This window comes from Neolamprologus brichardi, chromosome 9 (genome assembly GCF_056152115.1).
Source record: "Neolamprologus brichardi isolate AB-2024 chromosome 9, ASM5615211v1, whole genome shotgun sequence".
Classification (NCBI taxonomy): domain Eukaryota; kingdom Metazoa; phylum Chordata; class Actinopteri; order Cichliformes; family Cichlidae; genus Neolamprologus; species Neolamprologus brichardi.
In genome coordinates this window covers 26,059,967-26,083,221 of record NC_142112.1, presented here as the reverse complement: position 1 = coordinate 26,083,221, position 23,255 = coordinate 26,059,967, and the positions used below count along the sequence as shown (strand labels likewise).

Genomic DNA, 23,255 nt, shown 5'->3' with positions numbered 1-23,255 from the left:
TCTAGGACATCATCCATCATCTCATAGGAGAATGCATGTATACCTTCAACCACAGTACATGGATGTAGACACATTAGAAGCAGTGTTGCTGGAAGTTTGAAGATTGGCAGTTACATTAATGCTACTTAACTCACTCTTACACCCCATCTTTATTCAGTTTGCTCTGCTGCTGAGGACAGACACTTCATTAGTGTGATGACTAATGACTAAAAGAAGCAGTTCACACGGCTGGTGATATAAATAGAGCCGCCTGTTGAGCCCCTTGTGAACTTCATGGGAGGGGGGGAGGCTTGCCATGTAAATACAATCCCCTCCCTTTCACTCTTATTATCAAAAGCTTTTTTGTTGTTCAGTTACCCTTTAAAGATGCATAGTATACACTATATTTACACTGTGAGGCTTGCAGAGAGTGTGAGCGTGGTTGTGTGTTTTTATTGCCCTGCCTCTGCAAATGTGTGTGCATGCTGGTATTTATGTAGCTGCAACATTCAGACTATAAAAGTGTTCTAATGTTGTAAATTATAGCACAAACCAATAATCTGTAAGTGCTTATGTCTTTGAACCTTCTAGGTCATACATGTACTTATCATCATTTATGTGTCATAGGAAGCTATAGCCACATAACACTGGAGGCATTTTGGTTTTATCTGCCTGTCTCTCTCCCTCACACACACACACACACACACACACACACACACACAGGGTGGCCTCTGAACTCTCCACCCGTTACGTCTGTGTCTCTAAGTGTAAATGAGTCCAGCGCCTCATTTTAAAGCAGAGAGCTGACCTTCTTTAAAAGGTCAAATTTTACATTTTCAACCCATATGTGAAAGAGGGTGCACATTTAAAAATAGTCCACATGCATTTATCATCTCCTGCCTCTCGGAGAGCCTCATAATCAATCCAACAGCCGACTGGGGGACTGGGCAAATCCCATCATGATTGCAGTATCCAGTCTACATCAGGCTTTAATGTACAATCAATAGCAAAGACTATTTATCTAATGATTGAGACAAAAACAGCATCAGTAAGTGTAACGTGTCCATCCAAGCATGTGATCAGTGAATGAGTAACATAACGAGGTTGTTAATGTGCAGCCACAATCATTCAATGTGTTTTAGTTTTTGTTCACAAGTGAAGCACAATGAAACAAACAGCAAGGGATAAAAGTAGGTTTTTAAAACTACCATTAGAAAGAACTATATAGAAACAACAGGCACAATATACACAAATTTCACCACATTCCCATAGGGTCTTAGCGGTGTTTTTTATTTTCTAAAGACACCTCAAATGTGTTTGTGTGTTTATATTTTTATAATTAAAAGTTAAAGTAGCAGAAACACATCTTTTTAACTGTAGCTCTGTGTCAGAGACAGGCATAAACCACAGTTTGCTTTTCGTCTCTTTCTCTCTTCATGTTTCTTGTGTTTTGTTTTTCCCATTGCTGATGTTGTTTACCCCTGTCTGAGTTTTTAATTGTTTTCTCTACGTGTTTCCTCTGCGTATGTATTCCAGTATTGTGCCATTTTTTTGGCAGTCATTTCCTGTTTTATTTGTGTAATCACTTTCCCTGTGCGTATTAGGGTGTTTTATTCCTCTTTTTTGTGCTCTTGTGATTGCCTGCTCTTGTTCCTTATTACCCTGCTCTCTGGAGTGTGTAATTTTTTTCAGGGCTTCGTAGTTGCTCTGGTTCAGTTATTGCTCCCATTAGATGGCTTTTCTCTTTGGATGTTTTGTTTGGTTGGGGTTTTTTTTTTTTCGCTTTTAAACTCCTAAATCTTTCAGCTTCCTACCAAAATCTGTCTGCCATGTGTGTTTGAATGTGGATCCTCCTTGAAATGAACATGAACAGCCTTTTATTTTGCATGAGCAATGATATGTAAATGTTTGAAAAAGGGGGGTACTACAAATAAATAACTAAATACATTTATATTAGCATTTTTGTTGCAGATGGCATAAAAAGTTCCTGAAGTGCCACACATGCAGAAAAATGATCTGCAACACCTTCCTGCAGAGGAATGAATCTTGTCAAGCACAGCAGCAGCACCTTCTGCTTCATACCTGATAAAGTGAAATAAAGTTTAGAGTAAATAGACTAGAGGATGGAGGCCAAACCCACCAGAGTTTATATGGCAGAAAAGTCCAAATAGAAATTTTAATCCCTCAGAATCAGCCATGTGTACAGAAACTTGATGGGTTAGAAGAACTGCAAGCTGCCAAAGAGAGAATCTTCCCAGATGCTCAGGACCAACTACAACCTCCCTCTATAGATCAAACACCTCCTGTCTTTTTTTTTTACAAATACAGACACCACAATACAGCTGCACTAATTTGATGTCATTTCTGTCTATATGCAGATGCATTACCTTGATCAGAAGCCGGATGCTTCCCGAGGCCTTGTGGGAAATGTAGTACCAGAAGGAGAGCTTGCAGATGGCGCTAGACTCTTTCCACACAGAGCTTCTAATATGAGCTTTATCGCCTTTCAGTCCCACTGGTGTTGCTTCCAAATAGACAAAATGCCCTAAAGGGAGAGAAATGAGGGAAAGTGATGAAGGAGAAAGGCACTGAGCCAGCAAGTGAGCACAGAGGTTGAAAACTATCTCTGCACTGGTGGCTCTGACAAATCACATGAAGGTCACAAAACGTGTTGGGGGAAGGAGGGCCAAGAGTTACGGGGTAATCTCTGACACATCTTCTAATGTCTCACTGCCTTTGGCACAGGGGAGCACTCAAACTTTCTCAGTTAAGTAGAGAAAGGAGAAAGCAGGAAAATTAATGAATGAAAAATAAAGAAAGTGTATCTGTCTTTGCACTCAGCATTAGCAACATTAATAATAATAATCTTACATCGTTTTTTTTGTAGTCTATGGCTTTTGTATCGCTGTTACTGAATATTTTAAACACACTTAAAGTTTAGTTATAATTCTTCTGATTTTCATGGAATCAAACTCAATTTCTTTATGGTCTACATTTTTCAGCAGAATATAAAGATTCAGTCGACCACCCCGGTTTTAAGTTGGTTTTTCAAGAAATGATGCAGTATGTAATCTGGTGTTCCCACAGCTAGATCAGAACTGTATTAAGACTTTCACTGTGAAGCACTTAGTGGGAATGTAATATGTTTCTCACCACAGTTTGCAATAAACATGAATGCCTCTGCAAGACATCCTCATTTTTGGTGTTTTTGCAGATAACAAAGTCATGGGAGAAGAAGCCACAGCAGGGTATTCTTCTTCTCCTCCTCCTCCTCGTCCTCTGTAACAAACTCCCTTTTCTCTGCTCTGTTGCTGTCTGGTTACGGCTGTTATTGCTGACTGACTTCTTTATTAGAACATTATTTGTCTGGCTGCACAGTAAACTGACTCAGAAAAAGCTTTTTGTTTTGTTTCTTCACAGAAAAGCTGTTTAGCAAGTGTTTCCTGTAGTATTTACCCACACTTGCTGTGACTGTTATTCTGTTTGGCAAGGTTTGAAATGATTTAATAAAGAAACAGATATGTCTCTGAGCTCATCACTCCCTGCACATATCTTAAACATAGAAATTGGAGAGTGATGGGAAAAGTTGCCCCCAGAGCTTGCAGGAGGATGCTGGCGATGCAGGACAGGAGCGCTGACATGCCAAAGAGAGGGAGATGGGAAATCGGCAGATGTTAAATCTTAATTTGAGGGTGTGTTTGGTAAATGACATGAGGAAAGTGTGGCATGTTAATCAACCTCAACAGAGGTCGATTATCTTGTTAATAATTTCACCTCCTCACTACGTACGACTCTGGATACTGTAGCTCCGGTGAAAACTAAGGTCTCTAATCAGAAGTACCTGACCCCGTGGTATAATTCTCAAACACGTACCCTAAAGCAGATGACTCGTAATCTGGAGAGGAAATGGCGTGTCACAAATTTAGAGGATCATCATTTAGCCTGGAGAAATAGTTTGTTGCTTTATAAGAAAGCCCTCCGCAAAGCCAGAACAGCTTACTACTCATCACTGATTGAAGAAAATAAGAACAACCCCAGGTTTCTCTTCAGCACTGTAGCCAGGCTGACAAAAAGTCAGAGCTCTTTTGAGCCAACCATCCCTTTAACGTTAACTAGTGATGACTTCATGAACTTCTTCACAAATAAATTTTTTATCATTAGAGAAAAAATTACCAATAATCATCCTACAGATGTAATATTATCTACAGCTACTCTTAGTTCCATTGATGTTAAGTTAGACTCTTTTTCTCCAATCGATCTTTCTGAGTTAACTTCAATAATTACTTCCTCCAAACCATCAACGTGTCTTTTAGACCCCATTCCTACAAAACTGCTCAAAGAAGTCCTGCCATTGATTAATTCTTCGATCTTATATATGATCAACCTATCTCTAATAATCGGCTATGTACCACAGGCCTTCAAGGTGGCTGCAGTTAAACCTTTACTCAAAAAGCCATCTCTAGACCCAGCAGTCTTAGCTAATTATAGGCCAATCTCCAACCTTCCTTTCATATCAAAAATCCTTGAAAGAGTAGTTGTCAAACAGCTAACAGATCATCTGCAGAGGAATGGTTTATTTGAAGAGTTTCAGTCAGGTTTCAGAGTTCATCACAGCACAGAAACAGCTTTAGTGAAGGTTACAAATGATCTTCTTATGGCCTCTGACAGTGGACTCATCTCTGTGCTTGTCCTTCTTGACCTTAGTGCAGCATTCGATACTGTTGACCATAATATCCTGTTAGAGCGATTAGAACATGCTGTAGGTATTACAGGTATTGCACTGCAGTGGTTTGTATCATATCTATCTAATAGACTCCAATTTGTGCATGTAAATGGAGAGTCCTCTTCACACACTGAGGTTAATTATGGAGTTCCACAGGGTTCAGTGCTAGGACCAATTCTGTTTACATTATACATGCTTCCCCTAGGCAGCATCATTAGAAGACATAGCATACATTTTCACTGCTATGCAGATGACACCCAGCTCTATCTGTCCATAAAGCCAGATAACACACACCAATTAGTTAAACTGCAGGAATGTCTTAAAGACATAAAGACTTGGATGGCCACTAACTTTCTGCTTCTTAACTCAGATAAAACTGAGGTCATTGTACTCGGCGCTGAAAAGCTTAGAAATATGGTATCTAACCAGATTCTTACTCTGGATGGCATTACCTTGGCCTCCAGTAACACTGTGAGGAACCTTGGAGTCATTTTTGATCAGGATATGTCCTTCAACGCACATATTAAACAAATATGTAAGACTGCGTTCTTCCATTTGCGCAACATCTCTAAAATTAGAAATATCCTGTCTCAGAGTGATGCTGAAAAACTAGTTCATGCATTTATTACTTCCAGGCTGGACTACTGCAATTCATTATTATCAGGATGTCCAAAAAACTCACTGAAAAGCCTTCAGTTAATCCAAAATGCTGCAGCAAGAGTACTGACAGGGACTAGAAAGAGAGAGCATATTTCTCCTGTTTTGGCTTCCCTTCATTGGCTTCCTGTTAAATCCAGAATTGAATTCAAAATCCTGCTCCTCACATACAAGGTCTTAAATAATCAGGCCCCATCTTATCTTAATGACCTTGTAGTACCATATTACCCTATTAGAGCACTTCGCTCCCACTCTGCAGGCCTACTTGTTGTTCCTAGAGTATTTAAAAGTAGAATGGGAGGGAGAGCCTTCAGTTTTCAGGCCCCTCTTCTGTGGAACCAGCTTCCAGTTTGGATTCGGGAGACAGACACTATCTCTACTTTTAAGATTAGGCTTAAAACTTTCCTTTTTGCTAAAGCATATAGTTAGGGCTGGACCAGGTGACCCTGAATCCTCCCTTAGTTATGCTGCAATAGATGTAGGCTGCCGGGGGATTCCCATGATGCATTGAGTTTTTCCTTTCCAGTCACCTTTCTCACTCACTATGTATTAACAGACCTCTCTGTATTGAATCATGTCTGTTATTAATCTCTGTCTCTCTTCCACAGCATGTCTTTTATCCTGTCTTCCTTCTCTCACCCCAACCGGTCGCAGCAGATGGCCGCCCCTCCCTGAGCCTGGTTCTGCCGGAGGTTTCTTCCTATTAAAAGGGAGTTTTTCCTTCCCACTGTCGCCAAAGTGCTTGCTCATAGGGGGTCATATGATTGTTGGGCTTTTCTCTGTATCTATGAAGCGCCTTGAGGCGACATTTGTTGTGATTTGGCGCTATATAAATAAAATTGAATTGAATTGAATTGAATTACGTGTGCATGACACAGCACGTAGCTAGCAGACTTAGCTTCAACAGCAGCTCATGTCACATTTGAAATCTTTTGCACATCCTTAAGAGCAAATAAGTGTGGACATGAGACCTGTGAGGGGAGTGTCCTGCAGTCACTGTAATGTTTGCAGCACATCTTTTGGGTTAAGTTTGTTTGGGGATGTGACCTCCATGGATCAGTCAGGGCAAACGCTCGATAAGATCAGGGTCTGGAAAGTTTGCAGGCCGGGTCAAGGTATCTGCCTTTTTGTTGCATTCCTTGAGCTGTTCTACTTTTTGTGGAGGCTGGAAAGGCTGCAGCCATCCTGGGAATCCCTTCCCTGCACACAATCTGACTTTTAAAAATAGTTTCTAAATGCAAGTTCACATCCGGCTTCTTGGACTTCTTAGTAAAGGAAGGTTTGTGTGCAAGATGCATTATCCTTTTAATAAAAAAAGATGCTGTCAGAAGCTCTGCATTTATTTTTTTTTATTTAGCAGTGTTTCACCAGATGCTCTTCATGATGTAACCCCAAGGGGATTTGGACCTCTGGATTCAAAAAAGGAATCTTTTGCTTCCCAAGCGAGTGTGCTAACTAATGATTAGAACAAAATAAAAAGATCTCCTGCTTTGCTGTCCACTTCTTATCTGATCAGTTAGCTTCACCTCAGGGTTATAATGGGAACATTGGGAAGCACGGAGGTGATGGCTATGCAACAAATGACAGCTAATTTAAACTCAAATGGTATAATTGCATTGCTAATTGCTAAACAAATTAGATAACAATGAAATGGCATATTAAAAAACAAAATCATGTGCATTTGTTTCTTATTGCAATCATCTGAGGCTCTAAGTGGACCAGTATGGTATGTGGAAAAACATCAGCATCTGTCCAGTTTTGACTGGGGAATAATATTAGCCATGTTTGCTGGGTTGCCATGAGGTGCTGGTGGATGGGTTGCTTGTTTTGGATCAGTATCAAAGTAGGAGATACATGCAGGAGGCTGCATAATAAAAATTTGCTTAAGTGATAAGTAATTTATGTGCATTGCTTTTTTGGCATGCACAGAGTAAAGTGGAATTTTAGCCTTGAATAAATCACCTGGTGTGCTTTCACATGCTGAGAAGAAACTCATTGATTTTGTCTCTAAAGTTACAAAAGCGTGAATTAAACATGGTGGAGAGCCATTTGGCCCAAGCAGGTAAAATTTGAAAAATCATTCATTCTGATTATACAAAGCCCCTCACAAGCACAGATGCACCTGCTAAATTATGCAACGGTAATTCAAGAATCGTTCTTTTTAATGAGAAGCGGTGGTAAAAAGAAAAATCCTACAATTTTAAATGTGTACAGAGTTCATAGTGTACCAGAAAATGCAAACTCATACCATTCTCATTCGTCAGCGTGTGATCATACGGAGGCCGTATGCTTTGGACAGACCCAGTGCCCAGCACCCAGTGAAAATTATCAGCAAGGGAGCTCTTCCACCCACAGCGTCCGTTCTCAAAGGTGCACGAAGTCCCACAATGCTTCTCATCCGTTCCATCGCCACAGTCATCTGTGAAGTCACAGCTCTGCCATGGAGTGAAACACCTGCCATTTTCACAAGGCAGGAAGCCCGAAGGACAGGACCCTGACAATAAAACAACAAAAAAAAGAGAAATACATCTCAGACCCGAATGTTCTTAAATGTAAAGTAGCATGTTTTTTCTAAAATATATGACAGGTCGCCAGTCGTCCTGGATCTTTGGAACTCACTACCACTTCACCTCCATCAGCCAGACCATATTATACATTTTCAATCACATGTTAAAGCCAAACTGTTCAGCATATAAACTATAACCCAAATTTTTATATATATATTATTCCGGGATTTTAAATATTTCTTGCTATTGGGATTTTTGTGGATCTTGTTAATTTTGTGGAGTCAGGCCAGCTTGAGTGTTTTGAAAAGAGCCAACAAATAAAATTTAATTTATTATTATTATTGAGCGTCCCATAAAATAACACCACCTCTGGATCAATGCACTGTAAAGGTCAGTGTCGAGCTTCATCTCCATATTCTTCTTATATTTGTCTGTACTGCTATCACATATATACTGTATATATGAACTGTATATGATTTTTGTTTTATCCATACAAAACAGGTATAAGAACCAGACTGCAGGAAGTCATTGCTTCTCACCAAGAAATAATATCGTTTGCAAAACTGAAAACTGTTTTCCAGACACTGTATGTTAATTATGTATGTTCAAGAAGTTTACATGTGCAAAGCTAACAGGCTGCTGCTGCAGGTTAATATATAAAGTAAAGCAATTTGTGCATTTCCTAAAACATCCAGCTTTTCTGTTATGAATTACAAAGTGCAATAAAAACGTTGTGCCTAAAGGAGTTTCAGCAAAATAACTACTGTGTGCTTCACCAGATTAGACAGCATCGCATGAGTTGAGCATTAACTTCGGAGCGTAAGCAGTCAACTCAAGAGAGGGGGACCGTCTGCATGTGGCATCGGGGGCTCTTTAAGAGGCTTAGGAAGACAAAAGGGCATGGGGCTATAAGAATGAAACACTGTATGACCGGGTGGCTGGAGAAGGCTGGAATCTGCTTCTTTTGGAGCCAAACATTCCAGTGGGGTCAGTGCTTAGCTTAAGGGAGTGTTACAAAGAGAGATGAGGCGTGATGAAGAGGGGCGGTCCTTGTAATTAAAGGAGAGAAAGGGGTATAAGTCCTTCCTAATCCTTTGTTCCTCTTCAGATGCACAGGACCAGAAGCAATGTGCCCCACAAAGGCACATAGGAAGCCAGGAAGCCACAGCTCCCAGCTGCTCTGCTACATACTGAGCCTGTAGGTGGATTTATTTCAAAGATCAGCTAACAGCATACTGCTAAACCCACAGGAGTAGCTACCGCTCTGCTCCTGTGAATGCACACCAATTCATTTGTCCTCATTAATTCCTGCTTATATCTTGTTACATGGATAACTCAAAGAGCTCGAAGGCTGCTGGCAATGTGACCTTCTCACCAGGCTCCTCCTGTCCTTACTTACATACAGTATGTGGGCAGGCGCCCTGAGCGGCATGCTGCCCCCTTGTGCAGCAATGTCATTCAGGTTCAACATTAAAGTTTAAATCCCAGTGAATTATTTCAGGATAGGAAGTTTATTGAAGGTTTATTGAATATAGAAGGACATCCAGGTTTCAGATAATTCACTGGAAAACTGTCCTGTTTTTATCTAAAATATTTATAACATTTATTGTTAATTAGAAACACTTTACTGTAATATGTGGACCTTTATGAATGAATTTCCATAATACGAACATTGCACACAGCCACTTACTTGACTGCACAAGTATTAAAGAGTAGATGACCCTAAATGTTCCAGTTTGCAGCTTTTCTCTTTTACAGAAAGGGCCACAAAAAAAGATTTAAAAGTTTTGCTTTCATTGCTTTACTAAAGGATTTTAAAGGAAAACTTATTTGACTTGTATTTTCCCCAGTTCTATTGCAAGTCCAACACAATAGTGACTTGAAGAAGAAGATCGACTCAAATCTGATTTGCATTTTGTGCTGTCTCTCCTTTACACACGCTCACATTTACATGCAATCTACAGATGCAAACAAAAAAAAAAAAAACTCCACGTTAACATTATTCATGTGTGTTGTTCTACAGTTTTGGGTATTTTTTCAGGCAGAGCTATAAAACAAGTGCAAGTGGAGTGTAAAAGCGGTCGGTCTTTCTGCTCCATCGTGTGATGGTTTTATATAGATTGAAGCTGTGGAAGAAAAAGCTCCTGAGGGAACAGCAGTATATAATTACAGTTCCTGCTGTCTCTGCTCTCATCAGAATTACTGTACGTCCTCTGCAGCCTGCAGCTGCTGAGACACAAAGAGAAAAGGTTTCTGTTTCAAGTCTTCTCCCTCTTGTCTCATTAATGGCCACTTGGACTCACCTCACTGTCAGGGCAGCGGTGATACTCCCTGACTTAACCTTCAAGAAACGCTTCACCGTGTTCTTTACAATGCCTTTCTTTCCTGTTTTCACACTACTTTATTTGCTTCTTCCTTCTTTCAGAAAATTATCCTGTCATGTTTAAAGGGGGGAAAAAGCGTCTTCTGACCTTTTTAATTTCGCTATATGTCTCAAACTAGTAGTCCTATGCACTGGATTTCAGCTCCTTATGGCCTATGTTTAAGCCCTTAAAATATATTGCATAGTGTAAACTGTAAATCTTTCCATGCATTTTCTTCCACTTATATGACTCAATGCTGCAAGAGGAACTGGAGCCTATACCAGCTGCCAGAGGGCGAATGGTAGCAACCTGTCCAGGACCAACACAGAGTGTCAGACGACCATTCACAGTTGCATTCACACCTATAGCCAATTTATAATCACCAATTAACCAAACCCCACAAACTGCATGTTTTTTGGAGGAAGCCAGAGTACCCAGAGACAACCCAAGCAGACACGAAGGTCATGCAGATGCCACAGAGAAAGGCTCCAGCCAGATGGTGGATTCAAACCCAGGACCTTTCCGCTGTGAGCCAACAGCGCAATCATCCCTCTGTTCATCATCTCTTATTCCAGTGGTTCTTAACCTTGTTGGAGGTACCGAACCCCACCAGTTTCATATGCGCATTCACTGAACCCCTCTTTAGTGAAAAATAAAATATGTTTTTTTTTTGTTCAAATTCAAGACATAGATATGTTTTTTACTGGTGCACAAAATGAGCCATGCATGTCATGGCGGAGGCTCTGCCGAACCCCTGAGACCGACTCACCGAACCCCTAGGGTTCGATCGAACCCAGGTTAAGAACCACTGTCTTATTCCTTTCCCTTAGTTTTAAGTCAACTTTTTTCTGATTGGCTGCCACTCACAAACAGAAGGTTTGACCTGTGGGTTGGACTTCTGTGCTCAGAGGCAGACTACTTGCTATGAACCAGGAGGAGAAAAAAGTAGAAACAAATCTGTGTATACTAAGTGTCTACCAGTGTAATTAATATCTATGAAAATAATGAAAAGCAGAATAGATTCCCATTCCAGCATACATAGACATTCAGTCTGAAAGGATGAGTGACCTTCTCAAGCTTAAATGAAATAATTTTAGACAAGCTAAATAAATAAAGTAGCCACATATTTCACTTATCTTAACTGCACTACTGTATAAACAATCATTCTGTACAATACGATATTTATAATTCTACAACTGTTTCTAACTTGCATATTTTTGTATAGCTTTATATTTATATCCTGTTCATAGCCTGTACATAGCTTGTATACCCACTACAGCCTGTACATACTTATAGTTATAGCATATTCATAACATACCTTCATACCGTGTACATTGTAACATACCCATAATAGACCCATTTTTGTACCCTCATACCTATAACAGACCCATTTCGGTAATATATCTATATAACTATATTATTGCTAATATAAATTTTGTAATATATCTATATCATGGCTAAAGCACTTCTGGATGGATGCAAACTGCATTTCGTTGCCTTGTACTTGTGACATGTGCAATGACAATAAAGTTGAATTCTATTCTATTCTAAATAAAACCTAAAACGCATGCACTTTTTTTAAACCATCATAATGAGAGGAATCTATATAAAATGAGCTGCATGCTCAAGATGGATATATAAAAGTTTCCTCTAAGTCTCAACAGTATGAGAAAAATCACCAAGCAGAGCAGTGGAGTAAGCTGAAGGTAAGCATCATTAGCATGCAAACCTGCAGCGACTCTTATTGACACCACACTACTTCTCTAATAATGTCTGATTAATATTGGAGCACACTGTAGGCACCGAAAGAGATGAATGCAAACAGACAGTGAAACGAAGAGAGAGGTAAGAGAAAGAGACAGCTGTAAGGACAATCCTGTACATCACCATGCAGCTGGATACAAACCCTCTACAGCTCAAAATGACAGGGAGCTTCACAGTTTTTATTCCTTTCTGCGCACAGGCAATCAGATTTTCTCTTCTCCCTCGACATCAGCTGCATCGGAAAGGCAGTACGTTTAATAGGCCAATTATAGCCACAGTGACAATGCCGATAAATCAGCTCTTGTTGTTTTCTCTTGCCTTTTAAAGGGTTCACTCATAAAAAATGCAAGGGATGCAGAGGAACCTCTACGTGCTGAACATCTCCCTAGTCTAAAATTCAAACTATGACGGGTTCGCTTTGGTCAGAGCTTCAGCCCCGAGATGAGCAAACGTTTCAGAGCATTTCTCCTTAGATTGTTCGTTTTAGTTCAAAACATCTTATTTTTTTAAATCAGCAAAACTCCAGCTTAAACTGGATGTTACTGTTGAATTGCTCAAAAAAACAAGAAAGGAATGTTTTATATAGGTAATTTAAATTAAGACGAGTATCTAACGGAAAACCGAAGATACCGAAAAGCTTAAAAATAGAAATGTGCAGCGTTTGACAATGTTAGTCCAAAGAAAACCAGCATGTTTGATAGGCCATCTCTATTTTCAAGAGCTCTAAATCTGGATTGGTTGAGCTTTTGAGCTCATTTTAATCCAGTCCTCATCAACTCTAGTGTTATAATAACCCAGGAGCCATTATTAATTCTCTGATTGCCCATATGAGCAAACTATCAATGTGAAAGTAATCAAAACTGTAGTTATCGACATCTTAGTGAGATCTTTTCTGAAAATTCACCAAATAGTTTAATTGGGAACTCGGGGCTGTGCTGTTCCTTTCTGCCTCAATGACAGTGATCTTTAAGCTTTTGTAATAAAATCCTCATATAAAGCAGCCCTAGAGGGAAACAGTTAAACAGCTTTTCACAGAAAATGACCACAGTCCCAGAATTCGCCCTGCCACGGCCGAATTAAAAAGTCATTATTAGAATAGCCGGGTCTTTTAGAAGCAATAATATAAAAACAGCTTTTTCCTGCTACACTCCGGCCTTCGTCTGGTCATTCAGTCTTTTGCAGAAACACGCAGTCCTTTAATTTTGACTGCAGAGCAAACATGCCAGGCATTTATTGCAATACCTCTTGTTTGGCAAGGTGAGCGCCTTGTTGAATTTAAGTGCTTGCAACTGTGAGATCTGGCCCCTGAGTTAATATTGCACTGAAGCTCTCAGAGTTCACCACTTTCATCTAGTAAGAGTACATATATTTAATGTCTCACTGGAATTTGAAGGCCCGTATTAATGCATTCTTCACAGGAGGCATTTGAAATGATGGAAAAGATGGTGGATGTCAAACCTCTGTGCCCAAAGAGCCAATAGAGACCAAAAACTCAGCCTGTTGTGTTGTTGCACTGGCACATGCACATCATTTTTAGTTTTCACTGTGTTTTGGCAGAAATATCAACTTGTTGTTATAGTAAAGGGGTAGATAAGCTTATAAAATCGTTTTCTGGGCTTTCTCTGTACATAACTTATATGACGTTTGCTCGGTAGTCAGCTTCTGCCTGAAGCTGTTACCAAGATGGCTGGAGAGTGCTGACACTTGTTTTCTAGAAGAACTTTGGTGTAAATCGTGAGAGTAAACCAACTGGAATCAAATTTGAAAAGTGGAGTCAGCTGCTATGGCATGCAATAAGATGTGCTTTGAAAGAGATTTATGCTTGATGCTATGCTTTCCTTCACTTATGAAATAGTCTAAACTACAGTATTCATGAATATGGCACAGTAGTTCTTGTCATAAGCATATCATGTTAGCCATATTTGCAGTATAGCTTGTTGCCTTAATATTTGCTAATGAGTACTAAGAACCACGAGCAGATGAGGTTCCTGTCAGCAGCGCCTGATAGGTGAAACAGGGAAACAGCAAAGTTACAAGGATTCAGTAAAAGTCGTGCCTCAGTGCTGCAGTCAACAAGCATCAAAAGTAACCTTTACTTTAAAGGCAAACAATTTCTGTATCTCGATTGTGTCACACCTTTCACCGCTGCTCTACCGCTTGAAGAGTAGCTGCAGGCAAATCCACGTGTTCGATTGAAACTTTGAGGAAAAGCAGCAATCTGCTGGTGACCAAAGGAAATGCTTTGAACATTCTGCATTTACTGTTTTCTTTTCTTATTAGAAAACCACTCACAAACCAGTCAGGGAATACATGTTTTTCCCCTTACGTCTGGTGGTTGTGTCAGGTACAATATGGCAGACAACTCTCGAGCAATATGTGACGTCACATGAGAGGACCATGATGTAAAACGTTTGTGATTTATAGAAAGCTCTAGTTTATTTACTATAAGCAATATATGTACTATATAGTTTTTGGTGGCTTACAGTTTTTCATATTTTTGTGAATGATAGGAGGGTGTACAATAACACGGAAAGAAACAGCCAAGGTTGAAATGAAACATATATCCAATAAAGTGAACTGCGTACCTGGAGGAGGTGAAGGAGTGTTATCGGGCGATGTAGCTGAGGAAGCGAGAAGGCATCCTGGAGAGAAGGTAATGTCATCCAGGCAGATGCCAACCTTTGGATTTCGGCCTACCTTGCCCTCGAACATGACCTGGAAGTCCCTGGAGCTGCTCAGCGGGATCTCCTTCATCTGCCAGTAGTTGCCCTGATCTCCCGTCAGGGTCAGGAGGAGATGGAGATGGCCTTCACTTTTGCTGAACACACTGAGAGTCCCAATGCCATCTCCAGACATGTGGAAGTAGAAACGCATCTGAGAAAAGGAGGAAAATGAAAAAGGTGTTAATTTAAATAGCACAAAAAATATCAATAGTTTAGTAACGGTAATGTCTAACCCTGAAGACTTTAAATTTTTTGTTGGGAAATGGTGAAAAATGTTGGTACAGACTAATATCCGTACTGTAATAAAAATGTCAAATAATTCAATCGCTACTATATCTACACTGGTACTCTTTCTAAATAATAGGCTTGGATCTTTCAAAGGTCGCTTGCTTGACACACTGATACCACTTTCTCTTCTTTTTTTTTTCTTATATTGGTCTACTGTGGAAAGAAACGAAAAGTAGAGGCATGCTAAGGTGATTAAGTTTTAATCCACTCGGTCTGTCACTGGATCGATGTGCTTCTCAGTCGTAGCCTTTATTAAGGCACAGAGAGAAATTGTGTTTCTCCATCACACATCAGTGAGTTAGCAGTATATTTTATAGGCTTTCTCTCCAAACGGAGGCTTGTTCAGGATCTGTGGCAGCACACCTCCCTCTCTCGTTCGCCAGAGAGAGCATTTCCCCCATAACACAGCCCTCCCTTCAGTTTAATTGGAGCCTTTTTGCTAACCGTGTGATTGATTGACAGGTCAGGAGCAGGATAAGACAGACACGACACACAGAGCAAACCAGGCAGTCAATCAAGAAATCATTTCCCAGTAGAGCATCGGGCTGACAGCTGGGAGGACACACACATACTACCAAGCATACACACTCAGTTGCTAATTGCCTGTTTAGTTGCATCACGTTTTCAGCTCTAATTGTAAGAACAAGAAGGTCAATATTTAAAATTCATTTGTTAAGACTAAAACTTGCAAGCTGACAGGAATTTCTTAATTTTAAGAAATACGTTCATGTCCTTCCTAATAAACGTTTTCCACTCATCTCTAAAATAAATAAGAAACTAAACTCAGCAGCTGGTTGGGTTTACATAAAAAGTACATCTCATCTTCACACTTGTTTGAGGACTAGACAAAAATGACTATTTTCATCTCCATTGCCTCTTTATGCTATGCTAAGCTAAGTTAGCTTAGCTACAGCTAGTTACAGCTAGCTCTTAGCAACAACTGAGCGTATTTTCCAAAAAGTTGAACTTGAATCTTGATAGTGTGAATATACCAAAACCACTGAATTTAGCTCTTCTTATATATATTAAATATATATATTTTACATTAGTTAATACTGAAAATCAAACATACATATATTATATTATACACTGCTGTGCAAAAATTCTCAAGACACCCTTTATTTTTTTTATATTTTACTAAGAAAACTGAAGGTAGAAGTAGAGGTTTATTGAAATGTGCACTTCAACATTACAGCCCCAAATCAAGATAGAGCCTCCACTGTGTTTTAGAGATCACTGTAAGCACATTGGTGGCAATTACAACTAAAAATTTCAAATCTGGATTCATACATCCATCAGACCTCAGGGCTCTAGAGTGCGACCAATTTGGTCGCAAATGCGACCAAATTGGTCATAGCCAGTCATAGCCAGTGCTCTGACACAATGCCATCAATCTTTGAATGCTGAAAAAGCACAATGTATCCAGAAAACACATTATATGCTACAATAAATGCACTGCCCAAGTGTCCCCTCTCCCCACTGCCTTTCAGCAGCATGCAACAGCAAACAGGTCGTCAGAGGAGCCGAGATGATGATTAAGTTTAACATTTTCTACAATATTGACAAAGCACTTTAAGCACAACTTTGTTAGTTAATAATTTAGAAATGAATATTGTCTGTATGGACTCCCCCCCGTCCCCCCCAAAGAAAGTGCACATGTTAAGCGATGCGGTTGAAAAATTTGAGTGCGCCTAACTTTTGTGCCGGTGCGCCTAAATTTTTAAAGTTAGGCGTACCGGTACGCCCATGTCAAAAAGTTAGTCTAGAGCCCTGGACCTGTTTTCACTGATTTTCAGTGCAGTTTTCGTGTAATCTGGCATACCTCAGCCTTTTCTTCCTGTTTCCCTTTCTTAAGACCCCTTCCACTGACACCTTCAAAAGGCATCTCTCGGCTCCTCTGTCAGATCTTTGTTGGATATTTTTCCCCTATTACTTAAAGATACTATTTATCTGCTGTAGATAGGTTTTCAGGCCAGTTAATTGTTCATTTGTCCTCTATCTGTCCAGTTTCCTCATACTGCATACCATGCAAAAAGATGGCACGTTTTCAGTTATTATCTCTTTGGGAATCATCTTGTTGGTGCAACTATACAATTTTATTAGTGTCAAACTGTGTTATCTTTGGCATTTTTCAAAGATTCAACAATAGAAATGGGAATAAATTATGCATTAGTGCATAAAGTTGAAAAACAGCCAATGTCCAAAGAAAAACTTCCAAGGATCTTCAGGAAGTTTGGAAAATTATTGCTTGAGATTGTTTAAAGTATAAAAAAGTTTTGCTGATTGGAAGCAAAATATGTAGAAATCAGTTGTAGTTCAAAGGTTTTGCACAGTGCTTTGTGTGCACACACAAGTCCCAGACAATTATGTGAATAACATCAATCATGTTGTTATAAAGCAATGTTTCTTAAGAGATCTAATTAGGAATCCACTGACTCACAAAACCCAAAGATGGGAGGATTCAACAGGGCATGATGATTATTAATATATTGTTAAATAATGTATATTTTACAATATTAATTAAAAATACAGTATCTTATTATATAGCTCAAATAATTCATCCATCCATCCTAGGGTTAAATGGAATTTGTGTTAGTGGTCTTGGTACCAGGACACACCTGCCTACCAACCAGCCTACCAGCTCAAATGATGCCACATCAAAACCAATAGAAACGGCCAAATTTTGATGACCTCAGAATTTAAAAATTTAATACGTGGTAAAGTGTTTTTTAGCGTCTTCATTTAGCTGTATTTTTAATAATTCTCGTACATTCTGCCCTTTGACCTTGACCTGACCTTGCACTGTGAGCTCCTGCGACTCAGTAGGGGTCCTATTATACGAGCGGTGCTGCCATCTTCCTGAGGAAATGAACTTTCCAAGTAGAGGTAGTGTCCCGAGGAGTTTCTCAGGGTGTGGTCAGTTGATGGCCTAGTTCCAATGGTTGGACTGCTGCTGATCCTCCAATCAAAGTCATCCTCTTGGCACTGGCGCCAGGAACAGAGGTCAAACTCAAAACTGCAGCGTTCAATAAAACCCTCTGAAAGATGGCAATAAAAGAAGAAATCAATTACGGCTGTTCATTTATCAGAAAATTTATCTTCCACTTAAAGTCATCAGTCAAACATTAGAAGAGGCCTCACGGCAGATGTAGGGGTTCTCGTCTGAGCTGTCCCTGCAGTGGTTGATGAAGTCACACAGGTTGTCCTGAGGGATGCAGTGGCCATTTGCACAGGTGTACTGCTCAGGTGTGCAAGGCTGGTCTGAAGGAAGAGGAGGGGAGCAATCCATGAAGCTGACGTCATCTATTACCAAGTCACCCATGTAGCTGATCCCTCGTTTAGCAGAGAATACCGCCTGAAAAAGAACAACAGACCCGGGATCAACTCTGAGTCCTCACTATTTTTGGAGAGCAAGGTCAATGCTTAATGTTATCAGGCAAGCCACGGAAACAGAAGAAGAGCCGATAGCCCCTGTCCTAATGAGTCTTGTTATTCTGCGTCTAGTGGCAGTCAGCTGATGAAGTGCTTGGAGGGGAAAGGAAAAGGGCACTTGTAGTCTCAAAAAGGGCTCTGAAGGTTTGGTGTGAAAAGGCCTTTCAGCTGCTGATTGTACCATCAGCTCTGATCTGACTCTCTGTTCTGACAAAGGTTAATGTGCATCAGTGGGATGACTTCTCCGATGCAATCAAGCCACCGGGGCAGGCACTGTACTTTTATCTGGGTGTGGCAGTTTTGCCCCTCAGATGAAGACATTGATTATCTCTTGTTTTGAAAGGACAGGCACTTCTCTAAAGATTGTCTTAGGTCAAGTGGCTGTGAAGAATTAAATGGAATTTAAATAATTGACATTATTTATTAAAACTCTGTTTTCACTTTGACATGATTTTGAATTAATTTTTGTCAGAAAAAAAGCCAAATTATATTGTCCAGAATTTTACTTATTAAAAACAATAAAAGGGTGAAACCACAGCAAATCATCTGCCTTCATCTCACTCTAGCCTCCTCTTCTGTGGCACCAACTCTTTTCACATCCTTCTTTACTACATCCATGAATCTTTTCTGTGGTCTTCCTCTTTTCCTCCTGCTTGGCAGCTCCATCGTCTATATCCTTTGTCCAGTACATCCACTACTCTACTGCACATGTCCAAACATCTCTGCCCTGCCTCTCTAACTTTGTCTCCAAACCACTAAACCCGAGCTGCCCTTTTGATGCTGCTGATGAAAATCTGAGCATCTTCAACTCCACCTCCAGCTCAGATTTGTTGGTTTTGTCAGTATCACTCTCTCCAATCCACACATCATAGCAGGAGTAAATACTATCTTGTAAACCTTCCCTTTCACTTTTGCTGCTGTTGTTCTGTCATTTTATACTTTTACTGTATATCATTATAAAAATACCACTGTATAAAATGTCTAAATTGTTTAAAAATGACTATTTTATATTATTTTTATATAAAAGTTGATATGAACCATTTCATTGCATTAAACTGATTTAGATATCTCACTAGTTTTCTTAGGGAAAAATTATGTAACAGACCTGGACATTACTCAATAACCCCAAAAACACTTCTCCTCGTCTCCATTTGTTGCCTTGGTTACCAGTCTCAGTCCAAACCTCATGAGTGCTGTTTGTTTGCTTCAGCAGCACCTGCAGACATCAGAAAAGCAACATATTTCCGTGACTCAATTCTGATGAGACCCCATACACAGAAATGATCTGTCTGCTCTCTTTACCTTCAGTGTTCCCACAGTGAAGCCCCTCATGTGGTACCAGAAGACCAGGGTGCACTGCGGCCCAGTGGAGGAGATGACAGGAGTCTGGAGGTCAGTGGTCTGACCGTATCCACCGTTTGAACTGTCTGCATACATATACCACCCCTTGGAGCTGTTGCTATCAGAGGAATATCAGGAATACAGAATAAGATCTCAAATTCAGCTGCGGATCTGAGACGGAAATGAGGAGTTAAATCAGCTTTAGTAATGTTTTTAGCCTGAGTGCCTTGGATATACTGATAAAGGGCCCTGCATTGGAACTGACAGCTGTATTTTTATTTAGTGTAGTATAATTCAAACTTTTTTTCAGTAAAACATTTGTCTTAAAGGAAACAACCCATTTGTGATTTCTTGGCATTTCTTTTGGGAAATATTCGTTTATGATTTTTTACCCTTCAGGCCTAAACGGCTGATGGGATATTGTTATTGCCCTGCCAGGCAGGCGGGAAAGGTGAACACCCTTACAAATAGGAATGCAAGAAAGAGGCGATGTAGGACTTTCAAATTGATACTGTTGGGGTTTCTACTAAAAATCTCGAGGACGAGAATCTGGTGAATGCGATAACTCGAGAAGGAAGTCATGTAGGATTTTTCGATTGATACCATAGCTGTATCTACCAGGAGGCTGAGGGGTACCACTGGCAGCTGTCTGTATTTTTTGTAGATTGTTACATTTTCCCAGAGGGAATAAATTGCTGAAGAAGTAAGAAAGTTCAAAAACACTCAGCTGGGAGAACATCTAGCAATTAATTAATTTAATTGGTAGAAGTAAAGATGGGCAGAGGCTCTCCAATCTCTGAAAGAGTGTGTAAGAAGATGACTTCAAAAACAATGTTCCTAAACGTCAAATTGCAGAGCCTTTGCAACTGTCATCGTCTACAGTGCATAACATCATCAAACGATTCAGAGAAACTGGAAATGTCTCTGTGTGTAAGGGACAAGGCTGAAGACCTTTATTGGATGGTGCTCCGTCCCTCAGACAAGACTGCAACACTCATCGGCATGATTGTGTCACTGACATTACTAAATGGGCCCAGGAACACTTCCAGAAACCACTGACGGTTAAGAAGCGAACTGAAGCTGCAAAAAGAAAGCCATATTTGAACATGCTCCAGAAGCGCCGTCGTGTCCTGTGGGCCAAGACTCATTTGAAATGGACTGTCTCACAGTGGGAAAGTATTCTATATCCAGATTAGACAATCTTGTTGGTAATCCCGGATGCTGCGGAGAAGGAAGTCCTTCCAATATGCTATCAGCGTTCAGTTCAAAAGCCAGCATCTCTGATGGTATGGAGGTGCCTAAGTGCACATGGTATGGGCAGCTTGCATGTTTTGGAAGGAAGTATCAATGCTGAAAGGTATTATAAAGGTTTCAAAATGAACAATAATACTGAAAAAAATCCAAAAACTCTTAGGTAGGTGCTTACAGGGTGTGGTCATTAGTAGGACGGTGGTACTCCTCTCCAAAATGATTACTCTCTCCTTGGTCACATGACCAGCGAAACGAGTGATTTAGTATGAAAGAGGGTTTGACAATCTTCCACCCACAAGTGTCACCTCCTTCAAAATCACAGCTTTCCTTCACTGGAAAAGAGGGAACATAAAAATAAAAAATGTCTCAAAAACATTTAAGAAGACTGATAATGCAATAGTTAAAGCCTTTTAAATGTTTTACCACAACTTATTTCGTCTGATCCATCAGAGCAATCATATCTAAAGTCGCACACTTTACTGAAGGGAATGCACTCCCCATATGTCCCACAAGGAAACTCTCCATAATGGCACATATTGGGTTCAATTGTGGGGGCTGGAGTCGTCACTGCTGGAGTTGTATTATTCAGTGTGGGGAGCTCTCCTAGAGCAAGAGACAGTAGAAAATAACTAACAATGGAAACAGAATTTCACTGTACAGTTTTGTGTTGTAATTATTTACCTTCATAAGGCTCACAGTTGAGGAAGGAAAGGTCATCAATAGCAATGTCTCCAGTAAGATCATCTCCAACTGTACCTTGAATCAAAATCTGGGAAATAAACACACGGCATATTCAGTCGACGAGTTAGCGTATAAAGTCCGTCCAAAGCTTTTAACAGTAACAGCTGTAGCTGCTGGTGTATTAATTTAGGAACCAATTAAAAGTGAACTCAAGATTTTGGTATTAAGTACATCTGCTGGGACACTTTTGGTTATTTCGAAAATGTTCATATAACCTTTTGGTTCAGTCACAACAGTCTCTGTTACTTTGCTAATATCTACTGAAGTTGGCCCAATTAGATAGCTATACGATGGTCAGTAAAAATTCTCTGTTAGAGAGAAGTACGGTGGCCCTGAGAGGCCAAACGGACTGCAACTTAAGAAAACACCAGCAATAAGAAAAACGCTGCAAAAGCACACAGAACACAACAGAAATAGGAAAAACAAAAACCAAAAAATCTCTGGCGAGACAATAACCCGACAACCAGTTGCAGGAACCAAAATATGCTAAGAATTGCGCTGGGAGACACTTAAAAGAAGGGTAGGATCTATCGGATCTGTGAGGAACGAAAAGATGAGAGGTAAGTGTGTTAGCCAGGGGCGTAATGTCCAGGGGGGTTAGGGGGGTTATGAACCCCCCCACCCCCCAATAATCAGACCAAACCAATATAACCCCCCCCAATAAAATTATGAGTTATCTTGCATAAATAGGCTGTTGATTTTCTTTACTAATTTCAGGTATTACCAGCAAAATAGTTGCATGTTTAATCACCCCCCCAATGTTAGCACAAAGTTACGCCAATGGTGTTAGCCTAACTATTAGCCTAAAAATTCATCATCAGTATTATATGAATCATGATAAAACACACCTACCATGTTTTGTGTTCCTGCAACTGGTCCGTCGGGTTATTGTCTCCCCAGAAACACTTCCCTTGTGTTTTTTCCTATTTCGTTTTTCCTATTTCTGTTTTGAATTTTTCCTATTTCCGTTGTCGTTTTTCCTATTTCCATTGTGTTTTGTGTGCTTTTGCAGCATTTTTCTTATTGCTGGTGTTTTCTTAAGTTGCAGTCCGTTTGGCCTTTCAGGGCCACCGCAGAAAAGATTGCACACAGACAGATTACACACAAGTTTTACGGAGGAAACATTGAAAAAAATTTTTTTTAATGTTTAATCATATCACCTTCAGTCTGAGCAACATGCTAAAATTTGCTAACATTAGCTTCGTGTGTTCGTTCTGTAAGGCCTCAGGCACAGAGGCCTAGGGACTAGTTGACAAGGTGAAACTGGTCACAAATAGGTACATGGTGGTGCACCAGAAACCACCTCGCGATTGATCCTCTGCCTAATCACACAAGCCTATCATGTGACTTAGGGTTAGTCACATGAGTGGGGCAAGGTCTCACAATTGGCTCACCTGAAACCTTGGCTGATCGTTACCCACAACCGTTTTCCCACCTTGACTCGTGTGATTAGGCAGAGGATCAATAGTTGGTCCACGACCCTGTT

General features: G+C 40.1%; 1 protein-coding gene across 1 annotated transcript in view; it reads right to left on the bottom strand.

Annotated features, from left to right (window-relative positions):
- The window catches only part of malrd1 (MAM and LDL receptor class A domain containing 1), a 71,233-nt gene that overhangs the window by 23,661 nt on the left and 24,317 nt on the right, over positions 1 to 23,255 (bottom strand). Inside the window, exons 11-20 of the mRNA XM_006795157.3 lie at positions 21,710 to 21,797; positions 21,452 to 21,631; positions 21,204 to 21,360; positions 19,739 to 19,895; positions 19,542 to 19,652; positions 18,146 to 18,359; positions 17,801 to 18,042; positions 14,579 to 14,867; positions 7,608 to 7,853; positions 2,367 to 2,524 (exon numbers count right to left, since the gene is read on the bottom strand). Of these exons, the coding sequence (XP_006795220.3) occupies positions 2,367 to 2,524; positions 7,608 to 7,853; positions 14,579 to 14,867; positions 17,801 to 18,042; positions 18,146 to 18,359; positions 19,542 to 19,652; positions 19,739 to 19,895; positions 21,204 to 21,360; positions 21,452 to 21,631; positions 21,710 to 21,797 (1,842 nt within the window). The remainder of the gene's footprint in view (positions 1 to 2,366; positions 2,525 to 7,607; positions 7,854 to 14,578; positions 14,868 to 17,800; positions 18,043 to 18,145; positions 18,360 to 19,541; positions 19,653 to 19,738; positions 19,896 to 21,203; positions 21,361 to 21,451; positions 21,632 to 21,709; positions 21,798 to 23,255) is intronic.